General features: G+C 43.8%; 1 protein-coding gene across 2 annotated transcripts in view; it reads left to right on the plus strand.

Annotated features, from left to right (window-relative positions):
* The window catches only part of map3k5 (mitogen-activated protein kinase kinase kinase 5), a 189,531-nt gene that overhangs the window by 51,616 nt on the left and 120,826 nt on the right, over positions 1 to 17,089 (plus strand). For both annotated transcript variants that reach the window (XM_072249338.1, XM_072249347.1), the window contains exons 5-6: positions 1,176 to 1,344; positions 3,423 to 3,529. In XM_072249338.1, coding sequence (XP_072105439.1) covers positions 1,176 to 1,344; positions 3,423 to 3,529 — 276 coding nt within the window. The remainder of the gene's footprint in view (positions 1 to 1,175; positions 1,345 to 3,422; positions 3,530 to 17,089) is intronic.

Consider the following 17,089-nt stretch of genomic DNA (forward strand, 5'->3'; position numbering starts at 1 on the left):
GTACCTGTCTTCCCGCATCTCACCTAGACTCACCTGTCACAGCCAGCATGAGCTCCATCCCTTCGCTCCACCCCACCACCCCACGCATCCTTTTATTCTGGCTTTGTCCCCCTTCCTTTCCAATCCTGATGAAGGGTCTCTGCCCAAAGCATCAACTGTTCATTTCCCTGACCTGCCAAGTTCCTCCAGCATTTGTGTGGTGCTGCAACCGCAAGATCTTTCCTGCCTTCAATTTCACTATCATTGCCCATTGACTCCTGCTTGGTGATTCAGCAGATTTAGATTTGGATTAGGCCGGCCTGAACAGAGATTCACTGATGTGCTTGAGCGGCCTTGCTAGGCTCACACGTGAAAAGTAACCATGCTAATCCCAGGCCTGAGACCGTGGAACTATGGGTCTGTATTGTGGACTGAGAGAGGGAAGGGAGCAGAGAGAGGGGAGTCATAGTTGGGAAGAAGGGAAGGGAGAGCGGCGGGAGCTGGAAACATTTGCAGTGACAAGATATGGAAAGATTGTTCAGCAGGAACTCAGAGGGTTGGTGAGGGTGGGGTGCAGGAGATATGGACACAAGAGTATTTAGATTTTCCTTTCTTGCCAACAAGAATAAGATGCAGAACCAGTATATTTCACTGACTCAATAAAGGGCTTGTTCTGTTTAGTAACAGGGTCCAATTTCAAGCAAGAGGTTTTGCTTCCACCGAAGCACGGTCCTGTAGCTGAAGTGTTGTCATTGTGTCCTTGTCTCTTCCTTTAGCAATGATATTTCTGAATTATTTTCCATCAGAAATATTTTCACATTTCCAACACAATGATATGTTTTGCATCATAATTGCAGAAAATGCCAGCAAGCCAGCCACAAAATGGAAAAGATCTTCCACAAACGTCATTTCGCTCGCCCTGTATTAATTCTTCGTTTTCACCATACTGTGAATCTGTCCTACAGGCTGCGGCGTGATAGCGAATGACCGTAAACGTTCTTCTTTAGGAAAAAAGCCCATCTCAATTCCTCGAACAGGAAGGGTGCTTAAAAGCTTAGATTCGCTGTTACTTACAGACCTGTCCTTTATCCCGCGTGACATTCTAAAGTCAAGTTTGAACTGTGAGGATATCTCAAGTGACAAGCGATTGACAGAATTGTCACTCAGAATGACCCCGTCTGTTATGTGTTTTACAGTCAGTACTTCAGGGAAACCATCCTGAATGACATCAGGAAGGCCCGTGAGCTCTACAGTGGCAAAGAGTTGGCCACAGAGCTGGAACGCATAAGAAAACGACTGGACAATGTTGAAGTTCTCTCTGCTGACATTATCATTAACTTGCTTCTTTCCTACCGAGATATTCAGGTAAATATCATGTAATAGAACCACCAACCTTGCATGGCTATTTATATTTCAGTGTCTAAGTCCATACTTTCAAATAACTGTAAATAAAATTAGACCTTCTTCAGCATTAGCTGCCCCTTCTATACAGGAAACTCTTTATCTTTGACTTAAGTATTTTGTCCTATATAACCCTCAGGTCTGTCGGCTGTGTAAGTCTCGGGAAGACAGTCTCTGGCCCTGAGATTGAGATGCGAGTCCACGCCGAAACCGAAACTCCCGTTTGTGCGGATGCTGCGTGATTTGTTACCCTGTTACAAATCAGTACCAGGAAATAACAGACAGAACACTGCATACAATTAAATGATTTAGCTTTATAATTCTTAATTTGACTACAGGGTTAGTGAAGAAAAAGCAAAAAAAGAAAAGGGCCCATTTTAATGAAACAGTCTAATGTGCACAAATTGGAGCTCACGGTTTCCCCTTCACCGATCCTCCTTCAGTATCCCCGGCCTTTGTCGGATCATGGCTCCGCTCCGGGTCGAGTCCTAGGATCTCCTCCCTCCGGCATCCTGTCTCCTCATCTCCCACCGAACAAAAGACCCAGATCACCCTGGTGCCAGGCACACGACACGAAAACACCCTCCTGTCGTTGAATGGCTCACATTCCAAAGCACCAGTTATCTCTAACCATAGCCCAAACACTGCTTCTACAGAAAGACCATTACATTAGGACTGAAACCTCTCCCAGGGTATTACACCTATAAGAGAAAGAATTGTAAATAAAAAGGTAGAAATTTGTACCTCTCGAATTGTTTACATTCAAAACTAGTACTGTTGTGAACAGCTTCAGATGTGGTGCCCCATGCCCTAAGTCCTGGTCCCTGAAGTACACCTGTTGTCTGGCAGCCAGTGACTTCTGGGTGGCCAGCTCACTTATCTGAAGCAGGTATGGTGACTCCTGACAATGCAAATTGGAAAAATGCCTCCAATTCAGGATCTGGTGCTAAAACTGAACAGAGCATATTCGTAAAGATCTTGCTGTCCTTTGGCAGCTGAAGCACCAGTCCTCACAATGACAACTGGGGCCTTCTGAAATGGAGATGACTTGGTGGTCATTGGGGTTTTCACAGAAGCACTGTAGCTTGCTTCCAGCTCTTCCCCCACTCCAGTCCCCAAACCGTCCCTTGATCCACCTGAAGACTACAAGCCCAGCAGGAGAATTTCACTGGAGGGCTCCTTTAGAATTCAGAGGAGGTGGGTCCTGCATTTGAGTTTGGCATTGGGTTGGCTATGTAGTCAAATGAGAAATCGGACTTTGGTTAAGGATTAGCCATAATCTTTCTGAGTCACAAGGGAAAACATAACATTTTTAATGTTCCTCTATTAGAGAAGAGGTTCCCATACATTAGGCACAAAATCCCTAGATATTGCTGTAAAGTAATACAGCCACTGTTATTTAAAACCTCTTATTTTAAATCAACAACTATGGACTGTACATAGTGTTGAAACACAAAACTGAAGAAGGTGAATGAAATATCAGTGCCACAAAATACTGCAATAGAAAATGCTTGCCATCGTTCTTCGTCAAAATAAAACTGACTCTTTTTATTTATGTCAAGGCATTTTCTATTTCAGCTTTGCTAATTGGTGGGATGCAAGAAGGGAATGGGACTGGGGTGAGGGTGGGGATGAAATCTGTCTGCTACTTGCAACTCTTGTGAACTCGGTGATAGTTGCAAAATTGCGGGACAGTTTACCAGTAAATCAGTGAGCTATACTGCACTCTGCCAAGTGGATCTCATTATGGACAGTTTACCAGTAAATCAGTGAGCTATACTGCACGCTGCCAAGTGGATCTCATTATGGACAGTTTACCAGTAAATCAGTGAGCTATACTGCACGCTGCCAAGTGGATCTCATTATGGACAGTTTGCCAGTAAATCAGTGAGCTATACTGCACGCTGCCAAGTGGATCTCATTATGGAGTTACTGCTACATTATGTTTACGATTAAAACTCATGTTTGGAATCTGAATCACAATGCATAGAAGGTCTCATATAAAAGTACATTAAGTTTGTATCTGATTTTCTTTCCCTAAGGACTACAATGCCATTGTAACATTGGTAGAGACTTTGGAGAGACTCCCAACCTGTGATCTGATGGACAATCTTCACATTAAATTTCATTATGCCTTTGCGTTGAATCGGTAAGACATTCATTTAACTTCCATGCTGTATGAAGTTGCCTACTTCACTTCATGCATTTTCAAGCAGATTTTAAAGAATTTTGAAGTACTTTGTTGCTGTCTTTTCGACTGTACTCTTTTCCGTAGATACTACCTGGCCCGCTGATTTCCTCCAGCATTTTGTGTGTTGTTTGCATTTCCAGCATCTGCAGATTTTCTCTTGTTTGTGATAAAATAAGTACCTTAGGCTTACTGCAAAATGTATGTAAATAATGAGCAAAGGCTAATTGCACATTGGAATGATGAACAAGCCAAAAGAAGGCCTGTTCAACAACATTGCTTTGACTCACCTAAAATTTAAACATCCCCTTTGTAACTGATTCTAGAGAGAGAGTGAGTTCAAGGTCAGTTATAAATAAGTGATTTATCTCCTTTCACTTCTCCCTCTCTCTCTCTTCAATTGCTCTCTTCTCTTAATTTACTGAGTTAACTAAGAGCTTGATTTTATTTATTTATATATAGATCGAGATAGCTAGCGTGCCTAAGACTTTTGCACAGTACTGTATGTGGAGCAGAGAGTGAATTTGTAAATCTGACGGGAGCAAATGTGGTTGGAAATGGCGAGGGTGATGTGCAGCTGGAGGGGTTTGGGACAGGCGGCTGAGAAGGAGTGCTGGTGCAGGTGCAGACACTCTCAGCTCTGAGACATCAGGCAAGGTTGTTTGATTCCAGTCAATTGGTTTATTGATTATCACAGAATGTCTCTCCAGACGCTTCCAGCTTCCTCCCTTCTCCCTTCCCTTCCCAACCATGGTTCCCCTCTCCCTGCTCTCTTCCCATTCTCAATAGAGAACCTTATCAGGATCAGGTTTATCATTACTCATGTAAGTCACGAAATTAGATTTTTTTTTTATGTGGCAGCGTGCAGTGCAATGCATAAGATTACTACAGTACTGTGCAAAATCCTTAGGTTCCCAACTATGTAAGTGTGCCTAAGACTTTTGCACAGAACTGTATACTTATAGGAGGCTGATTGAACTCATGCTGGCTCCTGGGGGTGTGGGGGGGGGGTGTGGAGAGGACATGCAGTCCCATTCATCCAAATCCTCCTCCGTATTTTCCTCATTCCTGCAACTTGGTGTCTTTCGTATCTCCCTTTTTTGATACATTTAATGCCATTAACCTGCACTAGTGGTGTTACAATAGCTGATTGAGCTGCCAGCATCTGTGTGAGGTAACTGGAGCATCTGGCGATAACCTGTTCAGTCAGATAGAGAAGGTGCAAACCTGCTCAGACAACAGCCCCGTTCAGAATCGAACCCAGACCATGAGAAAAAGGAGCGGAAATAGGCCATTTGGTCCTCAGGTCTGCTCCACCATTCCGCCATGCCTGATTTCTTTTGCTTCTCCTGCCTTCTCCCCGTGACGTTTTACACCCTGACTAAACAAGAACCTATCAACCTCTGTTTTAAATATGCTCAATGACTTGTCCTCCACAGCCGTCCATGGCAAAGAATTCCACAGATTCACCACCCTCTAGTTAAAGAAATTCCTCCTCATCTCTGTTCAGAATCAGAATCAGGTTTATTATCACCGGCATGTGACATGAAATTTGTTAACTTAGCAGCAGCAGTTCAATGCAATACGTAATCTAGCAGAGAGAGAAAAATAAATAAGCAAGTAAATCAATTACATATATTGAATAGATTATTTTAAAATGTGCAAAAACAGAAATACTGTATATTTAAAAAAAAGTGAGGTAGTGTCCATAGCTTCAAAGTCCTTTCAGGAATCGGATGGCAGAGGGGAAGAGGCTGTTCCTGAATCGCTGAGTGTGTGCCTTCAGGCGTATATACCTCCTACCTAATGGTAACAGTGTGAAAAGAGCATGCCCTGGGTGCTGGAGGTCTTTAATAATGGACGCTGACTTTCTGAGACACCGCTCCCTGAAGGTGTCCTGGGTACTTTGTAGGCTAGTGCCCAAGATGGAGCTGACTAGATTTACAATCTTCTGCAGCTTCTTTCAGTCCTGTGCAGTGGCCCCCTCCATACCAGACAGTGATGCAGCCTGTCAGAATGCTCTCCACGGTACAGAAGTTTTTGAGTGTATTTGTTGACATGCCAAATTGCTTCAAACTTCTAATAAAGTATAGCCGCCAACTTGCTTTCTTTATGACTACATCAATGTGTTGGGACCAGGTTAGATCCTTAGAGATTTCGACACCCAGGAACCTGAAGTTGCTCACTCTCTCCACTTCTGATCCCTCTATGAGGATTGGTATGTGTTCCTTCCTCTTACCCTTCCTGAAGTCCACAATCGGCTGTTTTGTCTTACTGGCACTGAGTGCCAGGTTGTTGCTGTGGCACCACTCCACTAGTTGGCATATCTCACTCCTGTACGCCCTCTCATCACCACCTGAGATTCTATCATAAGCAGATTTGTAGATGGTATTTGAGCTATGCCTAGCCAATGAGTCGTGTATATAGAGAGTAGAGCAGTGGGTAAGCACACATCCCTGAGGTGCGCCAGTGTTGATCGTCAGCGAAGAGGAGATATTCTCACCAATCCGCACAGATTGTGGTCTTCCTGGTTAGGAAGTCAAAGATCCAATTACAGAGGGAGGTACAGAGGCCCAGGTTCTACAACCTCTCAATCAGTATTGTGGGAATGATGGTATTAAATGCTGAGCTATAGTCGATGAACAGCATCCTGACTTGGTGTTTGTGTTGTCCAGGTGGTCTAAAGCCATGTGAAGAGCCATGGAGATTGCATCTGTCATTGAGCTATTGTGATGATAGGCAAATTGCAATGGGTCCAGGTCCTTGCTGAGGCAGGAATTCAGTCCAGTCATAACCAACCTCTCAAAGCATTTCATTACTGTCGATGTGAGTGCTACCGGGCGATAGTTGTTAAGGCAGCCCATATTATTCTCCTTTGGCACTGGTATAATTGTTGCCTTTTTGAAGCAAGTGGGAACTTCTGCCCATAGCAGTGAGAGGTTGAAAATGTCCTTGAATACTCCCGCTAGTTGGTTGGCACAGGTTTTCAGAGCCTTACCAGGTACTCCATCGGGACCTTCCAACTTGTGAGGGTCCACTCTCTTTAAAGACAGCCTAACATCGGACTCTGAGACAGAGATCACAGGGTCATCAGGTGCATCAGGGATCTTCACAGCTGTAGTTGTGTTCTCTCTTTCAAATCAGGCATTGAAGGTGTTGAGTTCATCTGGTAGAGAAGCATCGCTGTCATTCATGCTATTGGGTTTCGCTTTGTAGGAAGTAATGTCTTGCAGACCCTGCCAGAGTCGCCGTGCAACTGATATCATCTCCAACCTCATTCAAAATTGTCCCTCCGCCCTTGAAATAGCCCTCCGCAAATCATAGTTCTAAAGGGATGTCCTTTTATTCTGAGGCTGTGCCCTCTGGTCCTGGATTCCTCCACTATTGGAAATATCCTCTCCATGTCCACTCTGCCCAGGCCTTTCAATATGGGAAGGTTTCATTGAGACCCCCCCTATTACAGCTTGGTGTGTCAGGGTTCAATGATTCTATTTAATATCGGAGAATGCATATGCAAACCCCTCACCGGGCTGGTACACAAACTGGTCTCGATAGCTATCTCTGCTGACAGCCACGCAACTCAACGGTGAGAGGGCCACCTTTCATGAGCACTATGCATCCAGGGTCAATATAATTTGTGGTTCAACCAAACAGGAACATCGTTTAGATTAAAGGAACCTCGATTTGAGCAAATGCTGTGTAAATCCTGCTCATACACAATTATCGGTTGGCAAGAAATAACAGATTGTACACCGCATACAATTATAAAGAAAGTATATTTACTAATTTCAGCTTAATCAAACAGTCGTTAAGAGAAATAAAAGAAAGGAAAGAAAACAAAGGGCCGTTACAATTAGATCAGTCTAAACGTGTACGTGACCATTGGAGCTTGTCGGGTGTAAGTGTTACTCACGGCGCTGAAACCACGGTCTGAGTGAACAGAACAAACTTCCCTCAAAGACCATCTTGAACAAGCTGCCTCTCTCTTGGGAGTATTGACCCTTCCTCCTTGGAACTTCATCTGCACAAAGCACTTCTTGCAACAGGGACTTTCCTCCCCATGGCATTCTGCGGGCATCTTTCCTTCTGTCCCGCTCCACAGCTCACACCAAAAAACCCCAAACCAGATTACTGTCTGTCATAAATCCCTCTCCACCCCGCTCTCTCTAGAACTTTCTCCAGATTCCACCATCCTGATTGGCTGACACAACATTCCTAAGTTGAAAAGCAGTGCTTCTAATCTTAGCCGAAACCAAAACATTCTACCAACTGGGCTCACTGATTTTGCAGAAAACTGCTAAGATGAAATACCTATAGCACAGCAGTATAAATCTTAACCATGGCATTACATATACAATATATAACCTGAAATTCTCACTCTCTGCAGATATCCTCAAAACAGAAAAAATACCCTAAAGAATGAATCGTAAGAACCCAAAGCCCCCTGCCCCACTCCCACGCACAAGCAGCATTAACCCCCCTCCCCCTCCCCCGTTTATTCTAGCAGAAAGCGTCAGCACTCCCACCAACCACCATGCAAGCAACAGCAAAGCCCCCCCCCGAGAGAAACCATGGTCTACAGGCCATCAAGAACTACGTTCACTCCAACAGTTCAACATCCCACCGAATCTTTCTCTTACTAACAAGGAAGAGACACATATCGCTCCTTCCACAGTGAAAGGGAAGACAAGCAGTTGCTGTTTTGATGTTACAGTCAGTCTGAAGCATTACTTTCTTCTCAAGTTGCCCGACTTGAGAATCAGCAGTAAAGTCTCACTCACCATTGAGAGAGGGATCTATCTATCTATCTATCTATCTATCTATCTCTCTCTCTCTCTCTCTCTCTCTCTCTCTCTCTCTCTCTCTCTCTCTCACACACACACACACACGGAGTGCGGAGGCCTCTGACAGCTGCTCCTGCTGCCTTCGATGTTCCGACTCCTGCTACACTTCAGTTCATTACACCAGCAAGAATTCGTGTCCACAGGGCCATAGCCACACCCTGAAGGTGCCTGACTTTAAGCTGAAACTGGACATATTAAAAATGCAGCCAATTGACGAGCTCCAAGAATGGGAACTCGCCGCCATGGAGAACTGCAGTTTGAGTACCACTGCAGATCAAACACTCCGACAGGACCCCAGCCACCCTGAAAAGGAAAACGCAGACATTAGAAGAGACATCAGTTGATGGGCTGAGAGAAGTTGCCCTCTGCCGCCAGCTTTAGCTCTGCCCAAGTGCGAAAGCTCAGACTTCAATTCTGGCATTCTCTGTAAAGAGTCTCTTTATGCCCTCCTCGTGGAACATGTGGGATTTCCTGGGGTGATCCATTTCCTCCCACAGTTCAAAGACGTACCAGGTAGGTTAATTGGTCATTGTAAATTGTCCCGTGGCTAGATGATGGTTAAATCAGGTTGTTGGGTGTTGGTGGGACAGTGGGGCTTGAAGGGTCGGACGAGCCTACGCCATGGTATATCTCTAAATAAGCAAATTCTTCTCAACTCCAGTGAGGACAGGCCCAAAGCCATCAAATGCTCCTTGTATGTGAACCCTTTTATTCCTGGGATAATTTTTGTAAACTCTTCTAGATTCTCAAGTGCCAGTGTATCTTTTCCCCTGTATGGGGCCCAAAATTGTTTACAATAGTCCATATGCAGTCTGATCAATGCCTTAAAAAGCCTCAGTAGTACATCTTTGCTCTCATATTGTAGTCCTCTGGAAACGGACACTAACTTTGCATTTGCCTTCCTTAACTCAACTTGTAAAATAAACTTTAGGGAATCCTGCAGTAGAACTTCCAGACATAAAAGGCCTTAGTAAAGTGGACAGATGGCAAAAGCATGGGGTGTTTGCCTTTGAATAGAGGAGTCTATGAGGAGATCTGTTAGAGCACAGACCATTAACTGACCTCTGGTTGAGAACACTTGTTTTAGAGGTGTTAAAATGATGAGGGATGTTGTAGATGGAGAGAAGCTCTTCTCATTGTAGGAGACGTCCAACACGTAGAGCCCATATGATGAATGTTATTGATAAAAGAACCAAATGTTCAGCACAGAGGGAATAAAACATTTTACCCAGCAAGTGTTTAGGGTTTGGTGGCACAGAGTCAAAAGAGACCTGGATAGGTCTCTGTAAAGAAAGAATTTGTCGGGTTATGGGTAACGGGGCAAGTGGAGTGTCCTTGTATATATAGCTGGTACAGTCTCAATGGACCAAGGGGCCTGCCTCCATGATGTAACCAATTTGTGATTCTGTGAAATGTTACCCCTTTTCCTCTGAAGCTTATTGCGGTCTTTTATGATACTGGTGGTCTCAATAGCTTTGAAAATTTTAGATACTTAGATCTTGCTGGATGTATCATTGGTAATCTTTTCTCATCTGTGTCATGTGACATCAAGTTTATAACTCAATGTGAAATGTCATGAGATTTTCTGTGCATGTACAAAGCACACAAGAGCTTGGTTTTTCTGTGAAAACAAATGTTTCAAAACGATACCATTTACTTCCTGTTTTCTAACGTGTCCTATTCAGTTTATTAAAACTTGACAATAAATTGATCCTTTTTTGAAGGCTAGACGGTCTTGCTCTCATATCATCTTCCCAGAAGATCATAGCCTTTTTTTAGAAGGATGCATTCCCTGGATTGATAATACATTAAAACGACACCTTTGAAATTTTTAACATCCTCTTGTGGGTTGCAATGCTTCACAGGTTCTAACTGTTCGAGTAGAAAATTTAGCATTACTCAAAACATTGACAAATTTACAGCATAAAATAAATTGGCTGTGAAGACTTTTCCTTCAAGAGCTTTATTACTATTTTTCTGTGTTTTGTTAGCATTAAGTTTCGCAACTCCAAAACATAAAACTAATTGAAAGAAAAACATGGAGCCAGGGATAACTTCTGTACATTCAGTTTTTATTTTAGTGAGGTGTGCACACATGATATGGTGCCGTAATGACTTATGCCTTTCATGTACTTTTACATTTAACCCATAACGAATTACGTAAACAACAAAGGATGTTTAACTAAACAATATATTTACAAAATTACTGAAATATTAATTACCCACAGCATAGTAAATTTTAAATTATCCCATTCAGACCTAAAGATTTAATCATTGTGGGATAACATCTTTACTCTTTACTCTTGTGGGATAACTGCTAAGCAGGAGAGACTTGTGGTTGTGAAACAATCTCAAGTTCTGGGCCTGCTCCGTGGTGACTGTAGGAATTGACTTTGGGATGGCAGGAAGTAGTTCTGACAGGTTTTCTGGACACCTTTCTTCTTTTTTCTCCAAGATGCTCCTGGGTGTTTTCTGGCCATATTGGCAATCTCAACAGTGCATAGCAAGCTGCTCGATCTGCCGATGTGTTCTAGGCCACTGGATAAAGCTTCAAGCCAAGGCCTTCATTTTGACCATGCCTAGATGTATGTTAGTGTGTAGTGAGACTCCTAGTAAGGAGAGGCTGATGATAGGGCAAAATTGCAGTCAACAATGTAGAGCCCTGCATTCCTCCTTAGAACACCTGGAGAATAAAGATGCATACATAGGGCTTCTTTTCATTGACTACAGCTCTGCCTTTAATACCATCATTCCAAATAAACTGATTCCTAAGCTCCAGAACCTGGGCCTTAGCACTCAGATCTGCAGCTGGATCTTCAACTTCCTCACAGACAGGACCCAGGCTGTAAAAATAAGGGACAAGCTCTCCTCTACAATCACTCTGAGCACCGGTGCCCCACAAGGCTGTGTACTCAGCCCCCTGCTGTACTCACTGTACACCCATGATTGTGTAGCCAAGTTTCCATCAAACTCAATATATAAATTTGCTGATGACACAACAATTGTAGGCCGTCTCTCGGGTAATGATGAGTTTGAGTACAGAGAGGAAATTAAGAACCTGGTGACAGGGTGCGAAGACAATAACCTATCCCTCAATGTCAGCAAGACGAAGGAATTGGTTGTTGACTTCAGAAGGAGTAGCGGTCCGCACGACCCAATTTACATCGGTGGTGCGCAAGTGGAACAGGTCAAAAGCTTTAAGTTCCTCGGGGTCAATATCACAAATGACCTGACTTGGTCCAACAAAAGCAGAGTCCACTGCCAAGAAGGCCCACCATGCCTTTACTTCCTGAGAAAACTAAAGAAATTTGGCCTGTCCCCTAAAACCCTCACTAATTTTTATAGATGCACCGTAGAAAACATTCTTCTAGGGTGCATCACAACCTGGTATGGAAGTTGTCCTGTCCAAGACCGGAAGAAGCTGCAGAAGATCATGAACACGGCGCAGCACATCACACAAACCAATCTTCCGTCCTTGGACTCACTTTACACCGCACGCTGTCGGAGCAGTGCTGCCAGGATAATCAAGGACACGACCCACCCAGCCAACACACTTTTCATCCCTCTTCCCTCTGGGAGAAGGCTCAGGAGCTTGAAGACTCGTACGGCCAGATTTGGGAACAGCTTCTTTCCAATTGTGATAAGGCTGCTGAATGGATCCTGACCCGGATCTGGGCCATTCCCTCCAAATATCCGGACCTGCCTCTCGGTTTTTTTGCACTACCTTACTTTCCATTTTTCTATTTTCTATTTATGATTTATAATTTAAATTTTTAATATTTACTATCGATTTGTAATCCAGGGAGCGGGAAGCACAGAATCAAATATCGCTATGATGATTGTACATTCTAGTATCAATTGTTTGGCGACAATAAAGTATAAAGGCAGACAAAATTGAAAAGGGTGAATAGAAGACTAAAGGTGTTATACTTGCATGCGTGCAGTATACTGAATACGTTCGATTAACATGTAGCACAGTTACAGATAGGCATGTATGAAAAGCAAAAGAGAGGGCATACAAGGAAGCCAAAGCTAGTGGGAAGATAAAGGATTGGGAAGCTTTTAAAATCTTGCAGAAGGAAACTAAGAAGGTCATTCGGAACGAAAAGATAAATTATGAAAGGAAATTGGCGACTAATATCAAAGAAAATACTAAATTTTTAAAAGTATATAAAGGATAAAAGGGAGTTGAGGGTAGATATAGGACCAATAGAAAATAACGCTGGAGATATTGTAATGAGAGACGCAGAGATGGCAGAGGAACTGAATGCCTATTTTGCATCAGTCTTCACAGTGGAAGACATCTGCAGTATACCGGACATTCAAGAGTGGCAGAGAAGTGAAGTATGTGCAGTGAAAATTACAACTGAGAAGGTGCTCAGGAAGTGTAGTGGTCTGAGGATGGCTAAATCTCCTGGACTTGATGGAATGTACCCTTGGGTTCTGAAGGAAGTAGCTGGAGAGATTGCGGAGGCATTAACAATGATCTTTCAGGAATTGATAGATTCTGGCATTGTACCGGATGACTGGAAAATTGCAAATGTTCCTCCGCTATTTAAGAAGGGTGGGAGGCAGCAGAAAGGAAACAAAAGACCTGTTAGCCTGACGTCAGTGGTTGGGAAGTTGTTGGAATTGATTGTTAGGAATGAGATTACAGAATACCTGAAGGCACATGACAAGATAGTCCAAAGCCAGCATGGTTTCCTAAAAGGAAAATCTTGCCTGACTAACCTACTGCAAATTTTTGAGGAAATTACAAGCAGGGTAGACAAAGGAGATGCAGTAGATGTGGTGTACTTGGAATTTCAGAAGGCCTCTGACAAGGTGCTGCACATGAGGCTGCTTAGCAAGATGAGAGCCCATGGAATTTCAGAGAAGTTACTAGCATGGGTGGAGCATTGGCTGATTGACAGAAAACAGAGAGTGGGAATAAAGGGATTCTATTCTGGCCGGCTGCCTGTTACCAGTGAGGTTCCACAAGGGTCAGTTTTGGGACTGCTGATTTTTACGATGTATGCCAATGATACAAAGATAGGTGGAGGAGTGGGTAGTGTTGAGGAAACAGAGAGCCTGCAGAGAGACTTAGATAGTTTAGGGGAATGGGCAAAGAAGTGGCAAATGAAATACAATGTTGGAAAGTATATGGTCATGCACTGTGGTGGAAGAAATAAACAAGCAGACTATTATTTAGATGGGGAGAAAATTCAAAATGTAGAGATGCAAAGGGACTTGGGAGTCCTTGTGCAAGATACCCTAAAGGTTAAACTCCAGGTTGAGTCGGTGGTGAAGAAGGCGAATGAAATGTTGACATTCAGTTCTAGAGGTATAGAATATAAGAGCAGCGATGTGATGTTGAGGCTCTATAAGGCACTCGTGAGACCACACTTGGTGTGCAGTTTTGGGCTCCTTAATTTAGAAAGGATATACTGACATTGGAGAGGGTTCAGAGAAGATTCACGAAAATGATTCCAGGAATGAAAAGGTTACTGTATGAGGAACGTCTGGCAGCCCTTGGGGCTGTATTCCCTGGAGTTCAGGAGAATGAGGGGGGATCTCATAGAAACATTCCGAATGTTAAAAGGCCTGAACAGATTAGATATGGCCAAGTTATTTCCCATTGTAGGAGAGTCTAGGACAAGAGGGCACAACTTCAGGATTGAAGGACGTACATTTAGAACTGAGATAAGGAGCAATTACTTTAATCAGAGGATGGTAAATCTGTGGAATTTGTTGCCACGAGCGGCTGTGGAGGCCAAGTCATTGGGTGCATTTAAGGCAGAGATAGATAGGCTCTTGATTAGCCAGGGTATCAAAGGGTATGGGGAGAAGGCAGGGGAGTGGGGATGACTAGGAGAATTGGATCTGCCCATGATTGAGTGGTGGAGCAGACTCGATAGGCCAAATGGCCTACTTCTGCTCCTATATCTTATGGTCTTGTGTTGTAGGCTTCACTGAATCATGGCTGAAGGAAGATTTTAGCTGGGAGCTTAAGGTCCAAGGATGCACATTGTATTGGAAGGACAGGCAGGGAGGCAGAGGGGGCTGTGGGGCTCTGTTGGTAAAAAACGAAATTAAATCATTAGAAAAGAGTGACATAATGTTGGAAGGTGTTCAATAGTTGTGAATAGAGCTAAGGAACTGCAAGGGTAAAGAGATACTGATGGGAGTTATATACAGACCTGTGAAAAGTAGTAAGGATGCGGTCTACAAGTTACAATGTGAGATAGAAAATGCATGCCAAAAGGGCAATGTTACAATAGTCATGGAGGATTTCAATATGTAAGTAGATTTGGAAAATCAATTTGGTGCTGGATTACATGGGGGGGAATTTCTAGAATGCCTGCAAGGTGGCTTTGTAGAGCAGATTGTGGTTGAACCCACCAGCGGATCAGCCGTTCTATATTGGGTGTCGTGCAATGAACCAGTATTGGTAAGATTAAAGAATCCTTAGGGGAAAGTGATCATAATATGATCAAGTCCACCCTGAAATTTGAGAAGGAAAATCTAAAGTCAGGTGTATCTATTACAGTGGAGTAAAGGGAATTACAGAGGCATGAGAGAGGAGTTGGCCAGAATTGATTAGACGGAAACACGGGCAGGGATGATGGCAGAGCAGCAATGGCTGGAATTTCTGGAAGCAATTCGGAAGGCAGAGGATATATACATCCCAAAGAGTAAGAAATATTCTAAAGGAAAGATAACACAATCATACCTAATAAGGTAAGTGAAAGCCAACGTAAAAGCCAAAGAGAGGGCCTGTGATAGAGCAAAAATTACTGGGAAGTTAGAGGATTGGGAAGCTTTTAAATACCAACAGAAGCCAACTAAAGAAGTGATTAAAAAGGTGAAGATGGAATATGAAAGTAAGCTGGCCAATAATATTAAAGAGGATACCAAAAGTTTCTTCAGATACGTAAGGTGCAAAAAGGAGGCAAGAGGGGATATTCATCAAAGTTGCTGGTGAACGCAGCAGGCCAGGCAGCATCTCTAGGAAGAGGTACAGTCGACGTTTCAGGCTGAGACCCTTTGTCCTGTCTCAGCCTGAAACATCGACTGTACCTCTTCCTAGAGATGCTGCCTGGCCTGCTGCGTTCACCAGCAACTTTGATGTGTGTTACTTGAATTTCCAGCATCTGCAGAATTCCTCGTGTTTGCAAGAGGGGATATTGTTCCGCTGGAAATCTATGTTGGAGAGGTAGTAATAAGGGGCAAGGAAATGATAGACAAACTGAGTAAGTATTTTGCGTCAGTCTTCACTGTGGAAGACACTAGCAGTATGGTGGAAGCGTCACGTGTCAGGAGTCATGAAGTGTGTGAATTTTTCATTGCTGGCAGGGAAGTTTCTTGGGGAACAGAAGGTTGAAGTTGCCTGTGTTACGTACCCCGTAACTGGGTTGCCAAACCAGCAGAAATGGATCACTCAGTTGGAGTCTGGATTACTAGAACTAAGAAAGTTTTATTAAAGAAACAAGCAACACAGTAATCGAAAGGATAATAAATGCAACAGTTCAGCAATGATAACCACACATGTGCACAGAATTAAGATAACAGCATCAATCAAGCTCTATCGTTGTCTAGGGGTAAATGACCAAATTTCAAAGTGACACAAAAGTTCAGTCCAATTTAGTTCAGTTCGCAGTAATCGTTGCCATGGCGATGGACAACGTGGGGAGAGAGAGAGATAGAACGGGAACGACTGATCATTCAGACACGGCTTCCACTCACAGACCGGCGATATGGCTCACAAGCAGCTTTTTGGGCAGGTCCTTGGTGATGTCACCTGAAGTCACCGACTGTGACCCCTCCTCCAGATGTGGTCGATCCTCTGCAGTGAACTCGGCACCCAAGCAAGGGCGGACACACACCAGGTTCCCGCTGATCGTACCTTTCCACCCTGTGCGTTGTCCGGTACTTCCCACCGACTCGTGAGAGGCGCACCGCTTCCAGGGTCTCGTTACCTCGGGTGTCGTGTGTGTCCTGCCTTAGCGAACCCGTCCCTTTTTATCCCCCTGCTGGGGTATCGCCTGTCCATCACTTCAAACAGTTCAGGGTTCAAAGGGGGAGCCGCTCCAGACAGCACTCTCTACCGTCCCTTCATTACACATCTCCAGATCACCTGTCCATCACTTCAAACAGTTCAGGGTTCAAAGGGGGAGCCGATCTTGGCAATACCCAGACTGATGGCTCCTTCACTAACACCTCCACATGCTGCTTCATTGTTCCTTATCTCTCCTTCCCCCTGAGGACAGGTGGCAGACCAACTGCTGATGTCACTGATGCTAACCCAGGCCAGCAAACATCTTAATTTTATGTGTATTCTCGTCACACTTCCCCCCTTTAAGAATTTTTACTGGGAGGTAAAAATTACAAACATGAATGCGTTATTTGATACACACACAAATATACATTTTTATCAGCTATTTGGCTAACACAGCGAGTTTGAGGTTGTCAGCACCTTGACAGACAGTCATCGCATTTTCTGTTCCTTTTACATGTGTTATTAATAATCCCTTAGACCAGGCTCCAACTCAGCAAACTTCATAGTGGCCAAAAACACTGATGAATTTCGATCAATGTAACCTCTCATTTGGTTTTGTCCCGGACCACAATAACAAGGGTCGTCCCATTCCGACTTAGTTTTCTCTCATATGGGCTTAGTAGGAGGAGGAGGGGTAGT

The sequence above is a fragment of the Mobula birostris genome, chromosome 2 (assembly GCF_030028105.1).
Source record: "Mobula birostris isolate sMobBir1 chromosome 2, sMobBir1.hap1, whole genome shotgun sequence".
NCBI lineage: Eukaryota > Metazoa > Chordata > Chondrichthyes > Myliobatiformes > Myliobatidae > Mobula > Mobula birostris.